This window comes from Xyrauchen texanus, chromosome 14 (genome assembly GCF_025860055.1).
Source record: "Xyrauchen texanus isolate HMW12.3.18 chromosome 14, RBS_HiC_50CHRs, whole genome shotgun sequence".
Lineage (NCBI taxonomy): Eukaryota > Metazoa > Chordata > Actinopteri > Cypriniformes > Catostomidae > Xyrauchen > Xyrauchen texanus.
In genome coordinates, this window is record NC_068289.1 from 2,830,146 (window position 1) to 2,854,426 (window position 24,281).

Consider the following 24,281-nt stretch of genomic DNA (forward strand, 5'->3'; position numbering starts at 1 on the left):
CCTAATAAAGTGCTCAGTGGGAGTATTGTTCTGTTGCTTCTTGCATTAAACATGACAAAGAAAACCGAGAGAGTAAGAAAACATTTGAAAAGCAGTACATTCAGTATGAACAGATATGAACATGTTAAACTATGCACACAACACAGAGCAAATATTACATACACGGATGAGCCAAAACATCATGACTCAACGAGGCAGGTGTCCTGTGGTATCTGGCACAAAAACATTAGCAGCTGATTCTTCAAGTCCTGTGAGTTGCGAGGTGGAGCTGCTGTGGATTGCACTTATTGGTCCAGCACATCCAACAGATGTTCAATCAGATTGAGATTGGGAATTTGAAGGCCATGGCAACACCTTGTACTCTGCATTATGTTCCTCAAACCATTCCCGAAGAATGTGTGCAGTGTGGCAGGGTGCATGCTGAAAGAGGCCACTGCCATCAGGGAACACCATTGCCATGAAGGGTTGCACCTGATCTGTAATGATGTTTAGGTAGGTGGCATGTGTCAAACTGATGTCCACATGAATGGCCGGACCTATGCTTTCCCAGCAGAACATTGCCTAGAGCATCACACTCCCTCCACTGGCTTGTCGTCTTCCCACAGTGCATCCTGGTGCCATACCATCCCCAGGTATACAGCGCACACATAAATGGCCATCCACGTGTTGTAAAAGAAAATGTGACTAATCGGACCAGGCGACTTTCTTCAACTGCTCCAGTGTCCAGTTCTGATGCTCACGTGCCCATTGTAGGGACTTTGACAGTGCACGGGGATTATCATGGCACTATGACAGTTCTGCGGCTACACAGCCCCATACACAGCAGGGCCCGATGCAATGTGTGTTTTGACACATTCTTCTCGTAACCATCATTACAATCTTCTGTGACTTGTGCCACAGTAGACCTTCTGTCAGTATGGACCAAACAGGATTGCCTTCTTTGCCCTCATGCATCGATGAGCCTTGGGTGCCCAACACCCTGACGCCGGTTGTGGTTTGACCCTCCACAGTCCACTGTCTGTAGGTACTCACCACTGCTGACTGGGAGCACCCCACAAGCCTTGCCATTTCAGAGATGCTCTGACCCAGTCGTCTGGCCACAACAATGTGGCCCTTTGTCAAAGTCGCTCCGGTCTTTACTCCTGTCCATTTCTCCTGCATTCCACACGTTGACTATGAAAACTGATTGTTCAATTACCATCTAATCTACCCAGACCTTGACCTGTGGCATTGGTAGGAGATGATCAGCGTCATTCACTTCACCTGTGGGTGGTCATAATGTTTTGGCTCATCGGTGTACATTGCATACATATGCAGATCACTCACACTTACCAGTTCCATGAGATTGGTGAGCAGGCCAATGCTTTCTGGAAGTGCGTTGAGTTTGTTATTGCTGGCATTGAGCACTCGCAAGGGAAGACCACACACACATGCTGGCAGTACTGACAACTGGTTCCGGCTACAGCACCACAATAATTAAACAAAACATGTTAGAACTTCTTTCTAAATGCTACTAGAATCAGAAATATATCTGTGAAATACTTGAATCCGATTGGTCAATCTTGGCATTCAGCAGTCAAATATTTGTGTACAAATGTGTGTTAAAATGTATATTTGATGGCTGTCTCAGACAGGAAGCGATATCCAACATATTTGTGACCACTTGTCTCTCATATCTCTCCATGGGCTCTCACACATAGTAAAATAGTTTCAATACAAATAAGTATTTAATGTCCATTTATTACAGAATAAACCAATTTGAGTTTATACACTTATTGTGTATATTAAATGTATGGGTAAAAATTCACTACATAACTGTTGTGTAGAGTAACACAATCCATAACAAACTGAAGCTGAGCTGGAAACTGATGACATTACTGAAGAGAGGCTTATGTTTATTATTAACTCAATAATATCCAAACATAAATGATTATTCATCTGCTTTTTTCTTGGTCATGTTTTTGTCCTAGTCATCTTGTAACACTTCATCAATTATGTCTGAACATTAGCTTAGAAAGGCGATATTTAACAGGAAAAAGATAAACTTCAGGGAATTGTTAATGAGTTAATGAATAGTATTAGATGAACTGTGGAATTTTCCTGTTATGACTAGAAGTCGACAGACAAATATACAATTATCCAGCTGTGTGTGTGTGTGTGTGTGTGTGTGTGTGTGTGTGTGTGTGTGTGTGTGTGTGTGTGTGTGTGTAGATGTTGAAGGAGACATTGTAGGGAAAAAAAATCAATATGTGCACTTTTGCTTAATCTTCCATGTCCGGGTTATTTTCGCTCTTCTCAAACCATGAGAGCTTAGTGCTTCATCACAAACCATTGCACTGCTAATTAGTGCGAATATTGAAAAGGGAGAGAGCGAGCGAGCGCGAGTGAGAGAGAGAGAGCGAGCGAGCGAGCGAGAGAGCGAGCGAGAGAGAGAGCGAGAGAGAGAGAGTGAGCGAGAGAGAGAGCGAGAGAGAGAATTGAAATTGAGTGAGAGAGAGAGTGAGCGAGTGAGAGAGAGATAGAGTGAGAGAGAGAGAGAGAATTGAAATTGAGTGAGAGAGAGAGAGCGAGCGCGAGAACATTTGGCCAAACAGAGTGAGAATACGTGTGTGTGTGTGTGTGTGTGTGTGTGTGTGTGTGTGTGTGTGTGTGTGGCATTTTTATATTTAATAGATGTGACCAGAGGCAGGAAGGGTGACCAGAGTGAAAATAATGTTTGTTTGGTTCACTTGACTAATATTAGCATGATGTGATCTACAGAATAATTCAAATGTGTAGCTGTAGCCTATTTACATTTACATTTATGCATTTGGCAGATGCTTTTATCCAAAGTGACTTATAGTGCTCTTATTACAGGGACAATCCCCCCCGGAGCAACCTGGAGTTAAGTGCCTTACTCAAGGACACAATGGTGGTGACTGTGGGGATCAAACCAGCAACCTTCTGATTACCAGTTATGTGCTTTAGCCTACTACGCCACCACCTATATAAACCTAGAATACATTATTGTAACAATAACTTTACTATTAATAAAACGTGAGGTAAGTTAAAGTATATTTAATGAACACATACATAAAACCAAAGTCAACATTAAAAAGGTCATGAAATGGAGAATATTTAGAGATATGAGAGGCAACTGTACTATAAACATACTGTAAATTTCAGAACTCAAACCTTTCTCCCTAGTCTAAAAAGACAGTTTATATTTGCCACCTTGCTGAAATGTCTCGTTTTGAAATCGGTCTGTTTGTTATGTCATGAAACATCGCTCATTTGTATTTACACATCCCACAACATGCATCATCGCACACTTGGCTCCACCCACTGGCATGCAGTTCAAGTCAAGAGAGCAGCCCTTGTGTGACTAACTATTCCTGAACACCAAAGGGTCCCATCTGGACTATTTAAAAGACTTTTAAAGACGCAGTGTCAACTTACAACTTTCACCCATCTGTGCCATTTTTAATTGTTGGTGTATGCAAACATGAACTAGATGGATGTCTTTGACTGTATCAATGTGTTTACAGTATGTATACAGTTGGATGTGCTTTATGTGTAACCCTGCAATTTTGCTTTGAAGGGCTTTTTCATTTTTTTCCATTTGAGTTAGTTGAAATTGAGGGGCTGCTTGAAGTCAGCCAATCATAACAGTGGGCATTTATGTTGAAGTTTGAAGGACGAGCTTAGGCCAAAACCGAGTGTTTCAGACAAAGGGCCAGAGACAGGGTGGTAAATTACCATATATTATTAAATTCTGACTGTTTTGGTGCAAAAACACTTTTATAACATTATCAGAGGACCTCAGGGAAGATAATACAATTATAAAAATAGCACTTCATGACCCCTTTAACCAAAATCATGAAACTAAAAATATATATTGCATTGTTGTAACATTAACTTATTTTTGTAGCGATGCCGGTTTCCCAGCATGCTTTGCAGCTGATAACCGAATGCTACTCGCTGAATTAATAAACCTGGCAGCTGATAACCGAATGCTACTCGCTGAATTAATAAACCTGGATGCCAGGTTTATTAATTCAGCGAGTAGCATTCGGTTATCAGCTTGGAAACGAATATGGTTATTTTGCTTATTTAATCTGTGTGAAAAATTCTCTTAACTTTTGTCAGTCCAATTAAATAACTGGTATACTGCACATCTTGGCAAATGTAGAATGCCATCCAAGCATACAGAAAAATGGCACACTCTGCACAATATACATACTGCACACTGCAGATGTATTGAGTTGTATGTAGTATGCTAAGCAATCTCACACTTTCTCACGTATGTTATCTTAATGCATGCAGAGACGAGATACAGCAAGTCATATTACACTTTGTGCGTCTTCACCTGATGTTTAAGAAGGTAAGTGACTGTAGGTTGATGATGGTATCTGGGATGATTTTGATGCAGTTGTGATAAAGGTTCAGCGTTTCCAGGGAGACCAGGTGACACACCTCTGATGGGATGTCAATCAATCGATTCTTCGACAGGTCTGACAGAGAAATACAGTTTGGTTAACACCAGTGCCCCAAAATCAACAGAGCAGAATTGTGCAGATAACACTTTACATTACATGTTACTGCGTCTGTTATTGTAGTTTCTCTAACTAAACACAAGGAGGCACTTTCAGAACTATACAATATCAATGGCCAGCAGCAAATTCAAGCTTGATATCTTGTGTGTGTGGGTGTGTGTGTGTGTGTGTCGGGGGGGTTCCCAAGGTTAAGTACTCTTCCTGAACACACACACAAACACACACACACTCCTTCTCTCCATTATAAAAGCCATAATAGGTAGTACCAGAGCACAGTAAGTAAATGCCTTAAGATGATGGCATTGTTTAAAAGAAGAAATATAATAAGTGTGTGTGTGTAGTGTACACACTAGTTTGGTTACAAAACCTCCCTTTGGGGACGCTGTCCCTGAAAAGTGGAAAATGTATCCATAATAAACATTTTCTCTTAGGGTAAGTCTAAAGGAATTATATATATATATTATATATCAACATATATATCAACAGAAGTCTAATGTATGTCCCCATTTGAATAGCGAAGTAAACGTTGTGTGTGTGTGAGGTTTTAACCACAAATTGATTTTATTATGTGATCTTTATTTTGTTGATGATTCAGGCTGTTTATGTATAATATTTATAATAAAAATAATGAAGCTGGGTAGCCGTTGAGTGTGTGTGTGTGTGTGTCTGTCTGACAGGTCTTGCTACTTAGTCCTTGTGTATATATAGGCATGTTTATCTGCATTTACTGATACAACAAATGACAACTCTAGCAGTGACCTATAGACCGTTGTCACTACTCATTAGTGTTTCCATGGAAACTGTACACACAGCCCTATGAGAGACTGCGTGAGAGCTAATAGTAAAGGACAATCCGTGAGATGCTCACAGTACTTCTTCATGCATTAATACAGGCCTGTCAGTTACCCCTAGTTCACTTCAGTATACATATAGCCAAACACACTCACACTAACCCCATTTACAACTCAGTGCTGCAAACACCAACCCATCAAAGAACTTCAGATATTCAAAAAACACAATATTCAGTCACACCATAATTCACTGAGAAAAATCATCAATTACCCATACACTGATAATGAAGGCAGGCGATGTTGACTGGATTCTACATTTCATTTTATTTGGTTTCCATGTCAGGACTAGACGTGGATTAATGCTGACAACAGGTCTAAAAGCTCTGGTCAAACGTTCTGCATTAATAGGATCTATACTGGATGTGGTAGCAACTTATTCATTCTACTAAGCTATGTGAGTCATTTTAGTGCCCTTTTGATTTACTACAGGAGTCCTCTGGATAGTCATAGCAGCAGACTGCATGCCCACAAACCAGCCACAGCCCTATATCAGTGTTTCCCAACCTTTTTTCTACCACGGCACACTTTTTACGACTAAACAAATTCTACCGCACACCACTATCCCACACAGGCTAACCATCATCATTATTTTAACTTTTCAAGAACTTGTCCATGTTTTCTGTCCATCTTAGTAGCTTGTTTACTTGTAATGTACAAAATTCGGCTATGCAAATAAATAAAAGGTCACACACCATGCTTGCGTTAGACTTTCTCATCGTCCGTGTGGACCGACAGGGTTGTAAAAATTCCGTCAAAATCAATTATTACCCGTCATTTTAATTTTCATATTTGAATGATAATAAGTCATTTAATAGCTTTTATTTTCATTCACATTTTAATTTTTAATCATGAACTTACAGGACGAGCATATCGCAGATTATGCATTTATTTATCCATTTATAAAGAGAACAGATGAACAACAGAGACACGAAGCAGACTAATGTTTTTCACTGCAGTGACAGCGGAGGCCACTAAAATATGAACAACGTGATATTATAAAAAACAATTATGATTAAAATATTAACAGAACTCAATCGACAACTCAAACCCTCCTCCTGGTCCGTATTGACTTAAACGATGCTCGTCTGTGCGTAATCAACGCATCAAGGGAGACTGATGCGGAGGCATCATTCGATTTTGCGGCACAGTGGTTGGGAAACACTGCCCTATATACAGTATGTGTTTGTGAAAGCTCTTCCCACTAAACGTCTCTGTAACCGAGATTGTATTCCCAGGGCAAATGGAGGAGGCAGCGGCAACGGTCAACGTGAGTATTTTATTACTCTTCAGCTTCGTTCACAAAATTAAAAGGGCACTCAGTGGCCAAATAAACACACAAATAAGATCTGTCGACTGATGCGCTTTGTCTGCCTTTTCGGGTCTCCCCCCGCCATCACTATAACAAGAGACAGGTGTTATTGTTATGACAGCCCAGGTGACGAGCCTTACCGCTCTCTCTCTCTCTCTCCCGCAGATAGACACATGACCACGCCCCCATCCCCACAGTCTTGGTTATTGATGTAAACTTGGTTCCCTGAAAGGAGGGAATGTGATGCTGCATCAGAAGCTGACACTGTGGGTGCCTTTCCTAAGGGCGGGGACCTTGAAACCGAAGACACTAGGTGCTCTGCCATGTGCATGCGTCATCATGGGCATATAAAACAGAGCCCAGCACCACACCATCATGATTTTCCAACTGAAGGAAGGAGAGCGCATCTATGTGTCTTTTAACAGCAAAATATCTGTAGTGCAGCACAATGACGCAGTGTCTCATTCAGTTACATAAGTAGCCAAGATGTTCCCTTTCAAGTAATGCTTCAAAGAAGGGGAGCAGGGTGATTGCCTGGTCACCAACTTTGGTACAATGACACTAGCCAACTGGGTAGTGAACATTGGACAGTCAACCCTCTTTCTCAGTAAAACTCTGTGAAGAAAGCGAAGATACATGCAGGAAGATACTTGCAAATGTGTCAGGGCAATGGTTCCCAACCCTGTTCCTGGAGGCTCCCAACACTGCACATTTCGTATATCTCCCTTTTCTGATGCACTCAAGTTGGGTCTTGCAGTCTCCAGTAAAGAGCTGATGAGTTGAATCAGGTGTGTCTGATTAGGGAGATATCCAAAATGTGTGGTGTTGGGGGCCTCCAGGAACAGAGTTGGGAACCACTGTGTTAGGGGAAGCCCATCCTCCAGCCAGTCACCAGGAAGAGGCCATACTCCTGGTGGAATGAGCCTCAACACCCACGGGACACTGCAAACCTTGCGAATCATTAGCGAGTACAATGGCATCAACGACCTAGTGGGAAATTCTTAGATTTTTGAAGAAAGGCTAACCCCTGTAAATGGCCTTCAGAGCAAACAAAGAGTTGTTCAGACACCATGAATTGACTCATTCGATCAATGTACATGCATAATGCCCTCACAAGAACAACCAGACGGGTAGAAATCTCAAAGGTAAATCTCAAGGATGGGCTGTGTCGAGGGACAATCTCCGCATACAAGTATGCATCTTTCAGGTTTATTGATACAAACCAGTCCAGAAGGCGACAATGAGAAATAATCTTTCTCTGACTCTACATCTTTACCAGAGATTTCCTGAGCATCTGATTTAAGGGTGTCAAGCCAGTATCGGTCGCAACCCACCGCTCTTTCAGAAAATAACAGCTGTAAAAGTCTTTGTTCTTTGACTGTCAGTACGCTCTCTAGCGCATCTCTGCTGAAGAGATTCTGTACCTCTGATTGTAGAATTGGCACACCCCGCACCCGTACAGTGGAGGAGAGAAAGGCATTGAAGGGAGATAGTCGCCTTGCTAACTGAAGCACATATCCTCGCTCGACTGTGTTACCCCAGCTGGAGATACCCAGAAGACCATGTCACGCATCCAAGTAGCACGTCAGAGGACACAAGGTCTGGTCTGAGACCACCACTTGAGTGCCACCCACCCTAGGGCGGACGGGCACCAAGTTGCCTATCTGTTGAAAATGTGCCAGTTTTTGTGAGCACATTTGTGCCTCGAAACAAGGTTTGCAAACTTTATTTGGTCGTGACAAATTTTTTTTGGATGGTCTGGGAAGTGACCTTGGCAGCCCGGGGTGCCAAATCTGTGGCATGACCATTCACATCAGAGTCTTTCAGAAGAGCCACGCCAGCCTGACCCACTGAAGTGGAGGCCTTACCCAACAATGTGGATATTATCCTACATGGCTTGGATGGATGCAACGGCTTAGATTTTCACACCAGTGCAGAAGAGGAGATCTCTTTCTGTGAGTTCACTTTCCTTATTTCTTCACTCGAACACTCTCCTCACAGAGTCTCTCCGACGTGGGAAAGGACTCAGAAATGCAGTCTCTCATTAAGGTGCTCTGGGTGTGGCTTCATTCTGTGGCTTACAGCTGCACTGTAAGCAGCAAAATAATTAGCTGAGTGTGTGTGTGCATTTATTTACAGTATGCATTCAAACAGATGGTTCTAATTTCAACTTATATCAAGTCTCAACATGTACCAATTCCAATGCACGAACAAGTGGAATGTTACATTGTGTTAAGTGTATATGTGCATTTCTGCTATTCAGCATTCCTCTGTGTGCCCACACTGTGTAAGTGTGTTCTTTTAATTCTGTTGAATAAGCAAACTGTTTCTCTCTGACAGACAGTGGGATCCGAATTGCACTGGATGGGTGGAGTGTGTGTATGTGTGCACGTCTCTTGTTACACCTCTCTAATTAATTCAGATGTAATGATAAAATGTGAAGAAGAAAACAGACCATCAAAGAGCACAAGGTAAATGCTAAGCAGAGATCCAAACAGAAAAACAGAGCCCGGCTCCCATTCATACATACTATCATTGATGTGGTTAAAAGTTGAATCTGCGTGAATGTGTTCATTCTTAAAAAATGCTTAGAGCTTAAGAGTGCCATTTCTGCAAAAAAATTAACTGTATTTTTAACAGTCCCAGCTTGTACTGAGATTCATTGCATTTTCACGTATCCGCATTGTTTGCAGATCTGCTGGCACTAACAATGTCTCCCGCTGTGGAGTTCATAACGGGGCTCGAGTACTTTCAACATGTGTTTAAACCCCGTGTTCTCGACAACAGAATATTGTCGCATATCCGCTGCTATAAAAACACCTATGCCGTTTGTTATAGCTTTGGCCTGGTCGTAATTGAGTGAGAGGCTGCTTAAATGCCACGGTGAGCTGGGTTTGCACTCCACTCAGTTATTCCTTGTGCCAGTGATGTTCACAATCGGGTGATGTCATCTCAAATAAGCCAGCAAGTTCGACATACAGCCAGCTACAATCCCGATTGCAGTTGAACAATGCCGGCAAATAATTTTCGTCTGATCCACCTGCCTTTCTCCGTCATCATTGTAGTTAAATGAGAAACCATAACGTTCCCAAACAGGAGACTTTAAAGGGTAACTAAACCCTAAACCAACTTTTTTTAGTTAATGATCTGTAAGAATGGGGCTTTATTAGTACTGGTCATTGATTCAAGTAATTTTTTTGACATTTGTGTATAAAGTGTTTTAATTCTACAATATATGGTGTAAAAACGTCTGAGTGCTGCCCTCTTCAGGTTGAACGGTGGCTACTGCAGTTGAATTTTCCTATTGGCTGTTTGCGGTAGTTCGTGACGTAAGCGGTGATAGCTGACGTAAGCAGGTTCCAGCTCACCACGCCCTTGGTACGAGCTAGACCTGGCCCCATTCTCCCTTGCGCGGCTGCTTCGCAAGCATCGTCGCATGCCGATCGCGATGCGGGAGTTAAAACCGCAGTTTGAGCCAGCGGCTCGAATTGATATGGCTCCGGCCCTGTGTCCACAGACAATTCACCCTCCTCCACTTCAGGTGAAGGTGGGGGAGAAAAGTCCTCGACTTCAAAAGACCGCTCCGTGGCAAAGCTACTTGCCTCACTCTCCATTTTAGAGTCTGACAGCAGCTGTCAATTAATCCGTCACTACGGGTCTCAGGTGCATGCCCCCCCGCGGTTCGTCCCCTCTATCCCCGCTGGGGTCTGCCCACTTTTCCAGCATTTTTCAAATATTGCTAGTGGGTGGAGTCAGACTCTGAGCAGGGGTTTAGTTACCCTTTAATGATAGTGGAGGATCTGTAGTTTTAGTTACACATTAGGGATGGTAAGATTCAACGACTCGCATCGGTGCATCTGCATAAATGTTAACGATGCGCTGCAAGTTGGCATTTGTATCGCAATGCATCGTTTCTAACATATTTGCATAGGTTAAAAACAAAGTGACCAATAATTTGTGACCAATACTTTATATGTAGATGACTTCTCTTCTCTTCTGTTTCTCAAGAGCATTCTCTCATCACCACTGCTGCTACGTGAATATGGTGTATCAACACTTCGGAGACCGAGGCGTATCCTGAGAGTCACATAGAATATAGATTAACCTGGCAGAGGTAGAGCTGCATCTTCCACCAAATAATTACAAATCCAATGTTTGGAAACACTTTGGGATTTATAAGAAAGATTGAAATTTTGATAAAACACATGCAGTTTGTAAAATATGTCATGCCACTATAAAATATACAGGCAGTATGACTAATTTAACAACACAATTGAAGCGCCTCCACCTCCTCGCCCCCGGATTCATCTGTAGCTACTAGCAGCTGCGGTACTGATAGCAGGATGCCGGGTGAGCAAACGATGAAAACTTTTTTTCACTCCCCGCTGGCTAACAGCTCTGCTCGTTTCAAGGCAATAACAGACGCGATCGCCTTTTTTATTTGTAAAGATATTCAGCGTTACAGAGAACGAGGGCTTCTAATACCTCCTCCACGCCTGGCAAGTTACGGAACATTTCTTCATTGTTTATCGTCGAGCATCCTTAAATTGTTTCACTGCTAAATGTGTGAGCTGTTAAAAGTGCAATTGGAGACAGAACAGGAAAAGTCTGGTTTTATTTATTATAATTTTTTTTGCACTACAAATGGCTTGTTTGTGAAAGGGCCAATGCGTTAAAATCACAGTTATCTCAAATAACCGCGGTTAACTCAAATAACCGCGATCAGGCGATTATTACATAATCGCGACAGCCCTAGTATCAATGAATTTTACACCCCTCACTGTGAGGTCTGATTTATTCTACCACATGACTTCTGACCTGCTTAGCAAGCTCAGTCCATCCGTCCCCAGCACGTGCACACACACACACACACACACACACACACACACACACATTCATCCATCTAATTGACCCCATAGAGAAAACATCTAGCTGAGGATTTTCCACTGACATCAATTGTTCTTACAATATGTTACAGTAATTATAAAACAAATAATTATAAGAAATGTGAAGAAGTAAATAAAGACATTATTTTGTCACCAAATGTACAGATAGTAAAACACACACACACACACACACACACACACACACACACACACACACACACACACACACACACACACACAGAGAGAGAGAGACTCAAAGTTTAGGAGTAAAATGGATCAATAAAATTACAAATGCAAACAAGCAAATCACCCTTATCAGGACACACACTTTGACCCTCTTTTTGGTGTCTGGGTGGAGCTCTGATAATGTGTGTCTCTAAATGTATGTAGGTCAAATTAATCTGGGTAACATCAGTCTCAAAGACACAAACAGCTGGAGTCTGTACATATAAACTTACTTTTAACTGGATCACTGAGCAGCACTGCTTTCCATTTAGCAGGCAAATACAATATGTGCATTATTATGAATATATTTACATACAGTATATGTGTTTATGAAACAGAAAGCAAAGAACAGGAAGAGGGGAAGGTAACACAGAAAATGAGTGACATTTTAAACATAATTGTAACACTGTTAAAGGATGGGCAAGGAGGAGGCGAGAACCGGCTTGTCAACATAAATGATAATATAATTAAACTCCAACCAAACGCACAAACATAAACACACACATGACGGACATGCCCGTAATTCTCTCTCTCTCGAATGATCGTCACCGGCCACCTTTATCCCTTGCGCGCCTCATCAGGCCGATTGGGGACCGGGCGCACGGTATTCCGACCCGGCCCCGCCCCCCTCCGCTCCACAATAATAATCTATTTCATAACCAAGTTACACTTTGTTGCATTAATAAAATTAACAAACACTGTATTACATTATACGAAACCTTATAGATCATTTGTTATATTTAAATACATAGAAATGAAACTATAGATCGTGTATATTCAATATTCTGTACATTATCTCCAGCTCTGTTGTTACACACTATAAAATATATGTTAATTAAAGCTTTACAGATCATTTTTAATGTACTTTTAAATATATGGAAAACAAACTAAATCATATACTGTATATTCAAATTTGTATCTGTTCATCGACTACCAATAGACATATCAGTAGATATAGGCTAGTAGATAGACATGGCTATGACTTTAAAGTTCCCCATCAGGAGTGGAACAAAGCACCAAGAAGGTGAAACAAGAGAGCAAGAAACACGTAAAGTTGAAGTCAGAAGTTTATATACACCTTATGTCCAGTGGGTAGGGCTGTGTATCGAGTTCGATACATTTTAGGCACCGACCGAATTGCCTCTAAACAATCGAGTATCAAAAAATATCTTGTCGTTCCGTATCAAATTTCGATACCTAAGGGGTTAATCTCGTCAACGTCCATGATAAGCATGTAGCATGCTAGATGTGCCCAGATCTAAAAGTGCCGGTGATTGGCTGTTTTTAGGCATCAAGGAAAAACACGAGTTTACCCCAGTTACGCACAGAGATGTGGCTCACACGTGAGGCTGTAGTGTGTATGCCTCTCAACCCCCATACATGTGAAAGATGTGGAAAAGATCAAAAGTGCAGCTACATTTCACCAGGCTCGATGCCAGATGTCATCTCTACAAACAATAGTATGCAAGTACAAACACCATGGTACCACGCAGCCATCATACCGCTCAGGAAGGAGACACATTCGGTCTCCTAAAGCTGAATGTAGTTTGGTGTGAAAAGTGCAAATCAATCCCAGAACAACAGCAAAGGACCTTGTGAAGATGCTGGAGGAAACAGGTTGACAAGTATCTATATCCACAGCAAAACCAGTTCTATATTGACATAACCTGAAAGGCTGCTCAGCAAGGAAGAAGCCGCTGCTCCAAAACTGCCATAACAAAGCCAGACTACAGTTTACAAGTGCACATGGGGACAAAGATCTTACTTATTGGAGAAATGTCCTCTTTTCTGATGAAACAAAAATCAAACTGTTTGGCCATAATGACTATTGTTTTGTTTAGAGAAAAAAGGGTGAGGCTTGCAAGCTGAAGAACCGCAACGGTTTCAGTTACCACTGTTATGCTGATGACATTCAAATATGTACAGCTTGTAGATCTGCTCCCACTCTCCAGACCATTTAAATCAATTCTTTTATTTACGCTACCAACATGTGTAAATAAAATACAAAAATGGCTTAACTACAACCTCTGGTTCATGCATTTATATCCTCATGTCTTGACTATTGCAGTGCCCTCTTCATTGGTTTACCTGCTAACTCTAACGCTAGGATGCAATATATTAAAAGTACTGCTGCTAGAATTCTTACACATACCAAGTGCTCAGCTCATATTACTCCATTCCTGTCTGAAATTCACTGGTTATTAGTTTTGTTTTGCATTAAATATAAACTAACCCTGCTTACATTTAAATCACTTCATGGTCTGGCACCTCACTATCTTAGTGAAATGCTTCTCCCCTACAACCCGATCCGCTCACTTGGGTCTTCTTGGTCCGGACTCCTTTCTGTCCTTAGATCTCGCCTCTCTACTATGGGTGGCAGGTCATTCTGTGTAGTAGCACCCAATATATGGAATTCACTCCCCCAGACTCTTTGCAGCATCTCTTCTATATCGGAGTTTAAACTTCAATTTAAAACTTTTTTGTTTTCTCAGTGTTATTTATCTTAATGTGTTATGTATTCACTCTCAATGACTGTACTATCTGAACTGTGTTTTTGTGACTGTTCTTTGTTTGTGTATTATTGTGTTACTACTGTAAAGTGTCCTTGTGCTCCGGAAAGGCACTATATAAATTAAACGTATTATTATTATTATTAACAACATACTAACCGTGAAGCATGGGGGTGGCAGCATCATGTTGTGGGGGTGATTTGCTGCAGGAGGGACTGGTGCACTTCACAGAATAGACCACATCATGAGGAAGGAATATTTTGTGGATATATTGACATCAGCCAGGAAGTTAAAGCTTGGTATCAAATGGGTCTTCCAAATGGACAATGTCAAGGTATTGGCATGGCCATCACAAAGCCCTGACCTAAATTAAGGGCAGAACTGAAAAAGCGTGTGCGAGCTAGGAGGTCTACAAACCTGACTCGGTTACACCAGTTCTGTCCGGAGGAATGGGACAAAATTCCAACAACTTATTGTGAGACGCTTGTAGAAGGAAACCCAAAACATCTGACCCAAGTTAAACAATTTAAAGGCAATGCTACCAAATACTAACAAAGTGTATGTAAACTTCTGACCCACTGAGAATGTGATGAAGGAAATAAACGCTGAAATAAATAATTCTCTCTACAATTATACTGACATTTCACAATCTTAAAATAAAGTTCTGATCCTAACTGACCTAAAACAGGGATGTTTTCTATGATTAAATGTCAGGAATCGTGAAAAACTTTCAAATGTATTTGGCTGAGCTGTATTGAAACTTCTGATTTCAAATGCATTTCATTTAAACTTGTTTCGTGTTTAATCTACTTTAGGTTTAAGTTCTTATAGTTCACAGATACTTAACTGTCCTTTCAACTTTAGCAGAAATGTTGTTGCTTTTAACCTACCCTACTTGACTTAATTAAAAAGTCAAAATAAAATGCATAAACTTTGTCAATAATGAAAACTTAGCTGATATTATTACTTTGCATTGTGTTAGGTCATTTGAAATGAAGAATCAAATTGTTCTGCACTTGTATGCCCTCAACGACAATTCTCAATTTCATCAACAGTAAGACCAGCGGCACCAGTAATGTACAGCCAGCAAATGCCCAGCCAACTGACTCTGCAGACTGTCCATTTGTTTTATTTTCTGAAATGTGGTACATTATATCCCGTTGGCCTATTTTTAGTATTAAAATTGATAAATACTAATGTCCCTTCAAATGAAGGCACAGTTGTTTGTTTACTGCAAATCTGCTCGGCGAGAAAGGCTTGAGGGGTGGGGGAATAGTTTTGGGGTTATGAACACACTAGCCTTTCAGGTCGCCCAAAAGGCTAGGACCAGCACTGGCTATTATGGTAAATGGTCTGCACTTATATAGCACTGTGTCCCAAACACACACACATTCACACACCAATGGCGGCAGAGCTGCCATGCATGGTGCTTGCCTGCCACTGTGAGCAAATTGTCTTGCCCAAGGACACTTCGGCATGCGGAATCGTGTGGGCCGGGAATCGAACCACCAACCCTTTGATTAGAAGCAGCCCCGCTCTACCACCTGAGCCACAGCCACACAAAAATTGTTGCAAAAGTCAAGGTTTTTTTTTTTAAGTTTTAAGCTTTGAGGGGATGCAAGTACAGACTTGTGGTTGTAATGTGAAACTAAATTAAAGTAAATATGAAATGCAAGTTTGTGTCTGTCATTGCATTTATATGAATGACAGTTTACACATTTGTGACTATTTGTCTGCAACTTTGAATTAAAAACACAGGTTTTTGATTATTGCCTGTGAGTGCAGATTGCAACATTTAACTTCAGATTTTTATTTTATAAGTTTTCACAATGGGCTGTGAGTGTATTTTTAAACTTACAAGTTTTCCAATCTACAGGATCTCATTTTTTTCTACCTTTTTACCTTCATACAATATATTCGATCTCAGTTTATCCCTGACCATGGCCAGATACCTCTGCATTCATACTTTTTTATGCTGTTTTATGCATTTCTATCTTTCTTACTGTATAACAGCATAATACACACAGGTTTGGTCTGTAAGAAAGAGGCAGGATGTTGTCTCCTCCCTGGCTCATTGTATGATAACACGTGCAGAAAAGGCCATTTCCTCCAGGAGAAAAATGGGAAACACACCCCTTCCCAAACACATGAAAACCTGCTTAGGTAATATTAGAATACTTGAAACTGTACATTGAGCCTGATACAATAACTTGTGACTCCACTTGAGTTTATGAATCAAGTCTTTTCCAAATGAGCCCAAAGGCCCAGTTAGCCATAAACAATGTGCAGTGACCAGTTTCTTAAGAGTTACATGTAGGGCTGACCCCTAATAGTCGACCAAGTTTTGATTGATTGGTTGGTTGCAAAAAAAAAAAATCCACAGGATGTGGCGAAGTCACGCAGTCATTTACGTTCAGATGTGATGTTTACATAGCTGGTCCATGCAGTAATTATGTCGGACAGGAATACCAAAGTGTGGGATCATTTCAAGTGGGTAAAGGATGACCCCAAGAAGGTGCCATGCAAACTCTGCAATCATTCATCGACCTCAAACATGGCTTATCATTTGAAACATGCAAGTAGCCTAACGTTAGCCACTTAGCATGGCTGCTCGCTCCATCGTTAGATAACCTAGATAAATATGCGCTATTATGCTTATCCAAGTGTTTGTGGGGAGAGGGGAAGCTAAATAATTACCTCACTTACTGCATGTTTAACTTGATATGTATTTCTCTCTATAAATTAAAAAAATGTTCAGACAGTCTCCTTGCTGGTTTTTCCGACACAATCAGAATCATTTCCACTTTTGCCAGAGTCACTGCTGCTCGCTTCCGTGCGTGCACTTGTAAAATTTATATTTTAAAGGGTATTATATTTAATACAGTTTAGTATTTCTCTGTAATGTAGAACAGTGTTAGCAATGTTACTTAACATTAATTAATATCATAAATGTGCTATTTAAATTAATATCATAAACACGTGCGACAACTAGTTGACTAATGGCTTAAACTAACGACAACTAGACGACTAGGAAAATCTTTGGTCGGGGGTATGCTGAAAACTCATGAGGGATTTGAAATCATCAGAATGCATGTTCCAGTCTGAGGTTGCACAGCAAATGAACATTTGTAAAAATCATGTTTTTGGTTCATTGGTCCTTTGGGTAGGATTGCATTCTCACCACAAGCGCACCGCCACAGAGTTAGTTTGCAATCGGTCCAACTGATTGTTTTGGAGCGGATCCGAGTGCGATTGTCGTATTCAGATATGCACAAACAAACCTAACTAAGGGAGAAAAAGCATCAGGTTCAGAAACAAATGCTCCAAACAAGTCAGGTGTATAAACGCTCTCAGAAGCTACAGTCAGACAGATGCCTCGTTAAGCACCTTTGAATTCAATGCTGAATCCAGAAATGAAAATATACCTCACGTTTCTGTCATTCTTATCATTTCCACAATGACAATAAAAGCAACTCTGTGAAACTCAAAATAACATTGCATACATTATGAAGAGCCCTAAAGCCTTTTAAGCCAAACCCTTCAGGACACTGCTGTCCCCATTAAGTCTCACACCCACACACACAAAAATATAAGCCCTCTTTAGAAATCCTTGTTTAAACAGGGCCTCATCAGTTTCTTAACTGTAATAATGTCCACTGACTCTGAAATATGCAGATGTATTCATAAATGAATCAATGCATTTGGCGTTTAACTGAAAGGCAGGACCTCTATTCAACAGCTGCCATGCTGAGCACACAATTCGCTCATAAAAAAGTATCGCTTCCTGATACTATCTCTGATCAGATATAAGGAAGATAATTTCAGGTTTATTAGAGTCGTCTATATATACACCGTTGGTGAAAGTCTCATTTATTTTTTGCATTCCATTTCCCTTCCTGTTTCCTTTGTGCTTTTGCTTCTTATCAGAGACTGTTGAGGTTTATAATCAGTAAGCGCTTGTTGCCATGGTGCATCAGCAAACAATCTGAACGGTGTTGATGTAATGCATCTTTAATGCATAATGTTTATCCAACGTGTTGTTTCCCAGAGACGAGATGCACTCCTACACAGATACCCAATATTTAAGGAAGCTTGAGTGTGTACATTGCGTGTGGCGATAATCACATAGCCTAATTCCCTTAACTAAGCATTCAACACCCCTGCATCCACCCACAAAAGCATACAAGTTCCCCATGAAAAGTAAATTGAAAATTAGATTATTTTACCAGAATGTCTTTTAAATGGCATGTGGTATTAAAGATACAGTATATGGTTTTGAAATTAAGACCTTCACTCAACACTCTGTACTATGATCCTATTAGCAGATGCAACACTGAAATTATACCATGACATCTACAACAAAAGCAATGACTCAGATTGTTTGTCAGAAATAGGGTTTGCGCTTGCATGCCCACATTTATGAAAATGTTGTCATGTGGAAGAGGGTTTGTGTTGTGTGTCTGTGCAGAGTATAATTTGTGAGTGTCTATGTGTATGTCCCAGTTTAAAAATGCATACGTTGTGTAACAATGTTTGTGTATATGTGTGAGCTTGTGCATGGCTTCTAAACGTACTTGCGTAGGTTGAGAGTAGAAGTGGGAGGTGAGAAAGAGAGAGAGAGAGAGAGAGAGAGAGAGAGAGAGAGAGAGATGGATTCACAGTAACAGCATGTGCAGAAGAGCATCTCTTCATCAATGAGAGGTGTGAGGCACAGGCCATACTGTATGCAACAAGCACCGGGTGGGTGTATGTATGTGTGGGGGAGTGTGTTAGTGTATGTGGTAGGTCATCCGTTACATAGTCATTACATAAAACTACATTGCACTCCTCCATCTCGGGATTAAAGACTCTCTCTGGATGTGTCTTATTAAAGTAGCTGCCAGAAAGATTTCTGTAAGGGGTAATTTGGCAAGTGGCAAGCAAAAGTAATTTCGAAAATAAAAAAAATAAAAAACATAAATACATGAGCACTTTATTAGGAACACTAAGGTCGTAATAAAGTTGTGGCAAGGGCTGGGTATCATTTTAATACATTTTAGGCACCGACCGAATTGCCTCTAAACAATCGAGTGTCAAAAAATGTCTTGTCGTTCGGTACCAAATTTTGATACCTAAGGGGTTAATCTCGTCAACGTTCGTGATAAGCATGTAGCATGCTAGATATGCCTAAATCTAAAAGTGCCGGTGATTGGCTGTGTTTAGGCATCAAAGAAAAACACTAGTTCACGCCGGTTACGCCCAGAGATGCGGCTCACACTTCAGGCTGTAGTGTGTATGCGTCTCAACCCCCATACATGTGAAAGATGTGGAAAAGATCAAAAGTACAGACTTGTGGTTGTAATGTGAAACTAAATTAAAGTAAATATGAAATGCAAGTTTGTGTCTGTCATTGCATTTATGTGAATGACAGTTTACACATTTGTGACTATTTGTCTGCAACTTTGAATTAAAAACACAGGTTTTTGATTATTGCCTGTGAAAAAGTGTGGCTACATTTCACCAGGCTCGATGCCAACAGTGCAAAGATAATTGCTGCCAAGACCGGCAACATAACAAATCTGATGAAGCACTTGACAGTGCATGGAATAAACTTAAGAGCAGAAAGTTGCTCTGTCTTCGACTGCAAGAAAACCGAGCCGGTGCGGTTATCCTGTCAGCGTCCTCCTGCCACAGACCTTCCTTCAACATGCCCACCACACTAATCCTCCTCCAAAACTACTGATGAATGCAGCGGCGCTATGACTGGGACACTGACAGGTAACGTTTAGCAAACAAAATCGGCTTATCCTTAGGGTCAGCTGAATTAACAGTTTAGCTTTATTGTTTGTTTTTTTTCCTCTTCCCATTAATGTTATAGCCTCTGCCCCTGCCGCCCCTGGCATGAGGAGACCAGAACGCTCAGGAGAGGGTTCTTTGAGTCTGTAAAAAAAGTAAAGAAACTGAAAAAATAAAACCAAATTTTTTGAGGTAATGTTTGTAATCTTGTTCAAATGGATTTCATAAAATTGGTATCGAAAAAGTATAGTTTAGGAACCAGTATCTAAGTCAAGATATCGGTATCAATATAAAACATTTTTGAAAGATACCCAGCCCTAGTTGTAGCCCATCCACCTCATTACGTGTTGTGCATTCTGAGATGCTATTCTGTTCACTACAATTCTACAGAGTGCTTATCGGAGTTACCATAGCCATACCATCATCTCAAACCAGTCTGGCCTCTCTCATCAACAAGGTGTTTCTGTTTTGTTTGGCACCATTCTGAGTAAACTCTAGGGACTGTTGCACAGGAAAATCTCAGGAGATCAGCACAGAAATACTCGTACCAGCCCGTCTGGCACCAACAATCATGCCATGGTCGAAATCACTGAGATCACATTTTTCACCATTCTGATAGTTGATGTGAACATTAAACCATATCTGAATTGTATAGCATTGAACTGCTGCCACACGATTGGCTGATTAGATAATCGCATGAATAAATAGGTGTGATGGTGTTCCTAATAAAGTGCTCAGTGAGTGCATATATTTACCTTTCTCTGCATTATCCTACACGTTCTAATGATATGCCCTCTGACACATGTGCCTACGTTTGTCATGTTTCATCACCCCACACTGATGAGCATTTAAAAATGTTATTATAAACTTGTGCTTTCACTTTTAGTTGTGTTGGAATTTTATAGAAACCCTTCTTTGATATGATGGGACTTGCCACAAAATCCCCCAATTCCAGTAAATTTCTGCTATGCATGGACCACTGTTCTGCTTTCAACTGTCTTAACTAATTTATTGTATACACAGTGTTGGTGTGTACCAGGTCCTGGAGCAACATTAAAGGGCATTTACACCCGAAGAATGGATGACATTAAAGAGAGCTCAAGGCTACAAGTACAACTACACAAGGGGTCTTGTTAGTAGTAGAAAATACAAAACACAACAGCACCTGTGGATATATGTGAGCCATTCTTGCCACAAAATGGTAAAAAAATAAATAAATAAGGCCAAATCAATATTTCGTGTGACCACTTTTGCCTTAAAAACAGCACCATTTCTCCTAGGTACACCTAGGAAACCGTTTTTCTTGGTTGTTGAATAGGATGTTCCAAGCTCCTTCTATACAGTTCTACTTCCACAGTTCTTCAATCTATTTAGGTTGTCTCTTCATGTAATATCAGACCCGATGTTCAGTGGGGGGCTCTGTGGGGGTCATGCAATCTGCTGCAGGGCTCCCTGTTCTTCTATTCTATATGCAAAAGTAATGTTTGGGAGTCTAAAATGTATATGTCATTTTGACTCAATAAAGCAGAAGATATAAATAACCGTTTTTGTGAACTATCTTATGTGCCTAAGACCAACAAGTCTCAGCTTGAACTATCTTGCATCGGTAGAAAAGCAGGAAAACTGACAACATCGGAGGAATCCTGGTCCTTCGGTAGCTGAAATCCTGAGTTCAGCTACTCAGAGTCACCACATTGAACACTTCAGCTGGAGCCCTTTTAACAGCTACCCTGTCAACAATGTTTTACATTATTCAGGAGGAACACACAAATATGTTTAAGAGCAAAAGAGGCCATTTACATTGGATGTAGAAGCATATCATGAAGTCATGAATCTTAATGTGGCTCATTACATCCATTATGACTTTCAATCCATCTTTTGCTATTTGAAATCAAAGACACAGTGTGAGGGAAGGGTGGTGATGTGTTTGAGCTGTGTCAGCATTAAACAGATAAAGATAACACTTGTGGTCAATTACCAACACTTTTTAACTTCCGAAATGTCATTGTGGACTGAATGTCCGATATCCTGCATTAAAGTAGTTCAGAAAGAGCTTTTAAGAATGCTAGGAATTCACAATTACCACGAACTGCCCTTTCCTGTTTCCTATTTTAGCCGTTCTTCTGCCCCCTAAGGGGAGTGTTTTGGAATTCAAGGGGAACGGAAACGGGTCTCCCACTTCATGATCATTTCTAACTGTCAACTGTCATGACAACATAGGCCAATTAGATATAAGTTTGATATATGATTTTTAAATGAATTAATTTAATTTCTGGCATTTTTATATTAAGTGTTTTTCTAAATGACACCTTTAGGACCATTGATTTTTTTCCTTCTTTTTAACTATTAATATTGTATTGTGACAAAATTTTTTAGTGCATACTCCAGGTAGGGAAGGAGGTATTGCCCCAAGTGAAGGAGTTCAAGTACCTCGGGGTCTTGTTCACGAGTGAGGGGACAATGGAGCGGGAGGTTGGCCGGAGAATCGGGGCAGCGGGGGCGGTATTGCACTCGCTCTATCGCACCGTTGTCACGAAAAGAGAGCTGAGCCGGAAGGCAAAGCTCTCGATCTACCGGTCAATTTTTGTTCCTACCCTCACCTATGGTCATGAAGGCTGGGTCATGACCCAAAGAACTAGGTCGCGAGTACAAGCGGCCGAAATGGGCTTCCTCAGTAGGGTGGCGGGCTTCTCCCTTAGAGATAGGGTGAGGAGCTCAGTCATCCATGAGGAGCTCTGAGTAGAGCCGCTGCTCCTTTGCGTCGAAAGGAGCCAGTTGAGGTGGTTTGGGCATCTGGTAAGGATGCCCCCTGGCCACCTCCCTAGGGAGGTGTTTCAGGCACGTCCAGCTGGGAAGAGGCCTCGGGGAAGACCCAGGACTAGGTGGAGAGATTACATCTCCACACTGGCCTGGGAACGCCTCGGGGTCCCCCAGTCAGAGCTGGTTAATGTGGCTCGGGATAGGGAAGTTTGGGGCCCCCTGCTGGAGCAGCTGCCCCCGCGACCCGACTTCAGATAAGCGGCTGAAGATGGATGGATGGACAACATTTTTAGGCACATTTTACCCCCAATTTGTCATTACCACACTTATAGGATCTCATTACTGTGCCATTCATTTTTACAGTATTACAGTAAATAAAAACTGCTGATGTACAATGGAGTACAATGGATGTATAAGTACTTTACAATTTGAATAATGCGTAATTTGTTCAGGTTGCGATAATGAGAGCGTCGCAATCTTTTTTCCGCATTGTGATAATGAGAATTGGGGGATAAAATAGGCTTAACTGTCAATAAAAACAATGATGTCACACTGTAAAGAATCTTAAAGGGACAGTTCCCCAAAAATTTAAATTCTCTCATTGTTTACTCACACTCATCCCATCCCAGATGTGTACGACATACTTTCTTCTGCTGAAACAAAGATTTTGAGAAATATCTCAGATCTTTAGGCCCAATGAAAGTGAATTGTGGCCTGAACTTTGAAACATTTTGAAACTTCAAAGTTCTGGTCACCATTCACTTGCACTGGACCTAAAGATCTGAGATAATAGATCAGATAGTCATCCACATCTGAGATGGCATGAGGGTGAGTCAATGATGAGAGATTTAAATTTTGGGGTGAGCTATCCCTTTAAAGGCCCTAAAATATGTTTCATTTTCGATATGAAAAATATATAATTTCTTATTTGTTCGTTCTGATTTCAGGACGTATGTTTTGTGAAAATCACCCATAAACGAATGCAAAACTGTCTTACTGTAAACTCACTTTCATTTCATTTTTGTTCTCCAAAGATGGATCTGAGATATTTCTCCTGTCATTAGGGGATTTCCAGAGAACTCAGTATGTAGACAAGCTGGTCAAATAGAAAGTGTACATGGCCAGTCCCCCAACGACAACAACATCCTGTACTTCTGTCCCATATATCATCATGGTGCAGCGAGTATATAATGCATCTAAAGCCTGTAATAGAAGTTTAGTAGCCCCATTATCTTCATCCCGGACACTTAGTTGTCCACAACATCTACTTTATAGCATTTCCTCCTCACTATAGACACAGACGTTTAGTTTGTTTTGCTTTTGAATGACGGAGGCCTTAGCTCTAGGATACAATCGCCTACAGATCTATAATTTGTTCAAAAATATACGACAAAACACATTTTGAGCAACATTTCACACGAGGTTCCGCG

General features: G+C 40.9%; 1 protein-coding gene across 4 annotated transcripts in view; it reads right to left on the minus strand.

Moving 5' to 3' along the window:
* lrch1 (leucine-rich repeats and calponin homology (CH) domain containing 1) overlaps window positions 1–24,281 on the minus strand; it is a 64,375-nt gene that overhangs the window by 39,661 nt on the left and 433 nt on the right. For all 4 annotated transcript variants that reach the window (XM_052141822.1, XM_052141821.1, XM_052141820.1 and 1 more), the window contains exons 2-3: window positions 4,349–4,493; window positions 1,333–1,459 (exon numbers count right to left, since the gene is read on the minus strand). In XM_052141822.1, coding sequence (XP_051997782.1) covers window positions 1,333–1,459; window positions 4,349–4,493 — 272 coding nt within the window. The remainder of the gene's footprint in view (window positions 1–1,332; window positions 1,460–4,348; window positions 4,494–24,281) is intronic.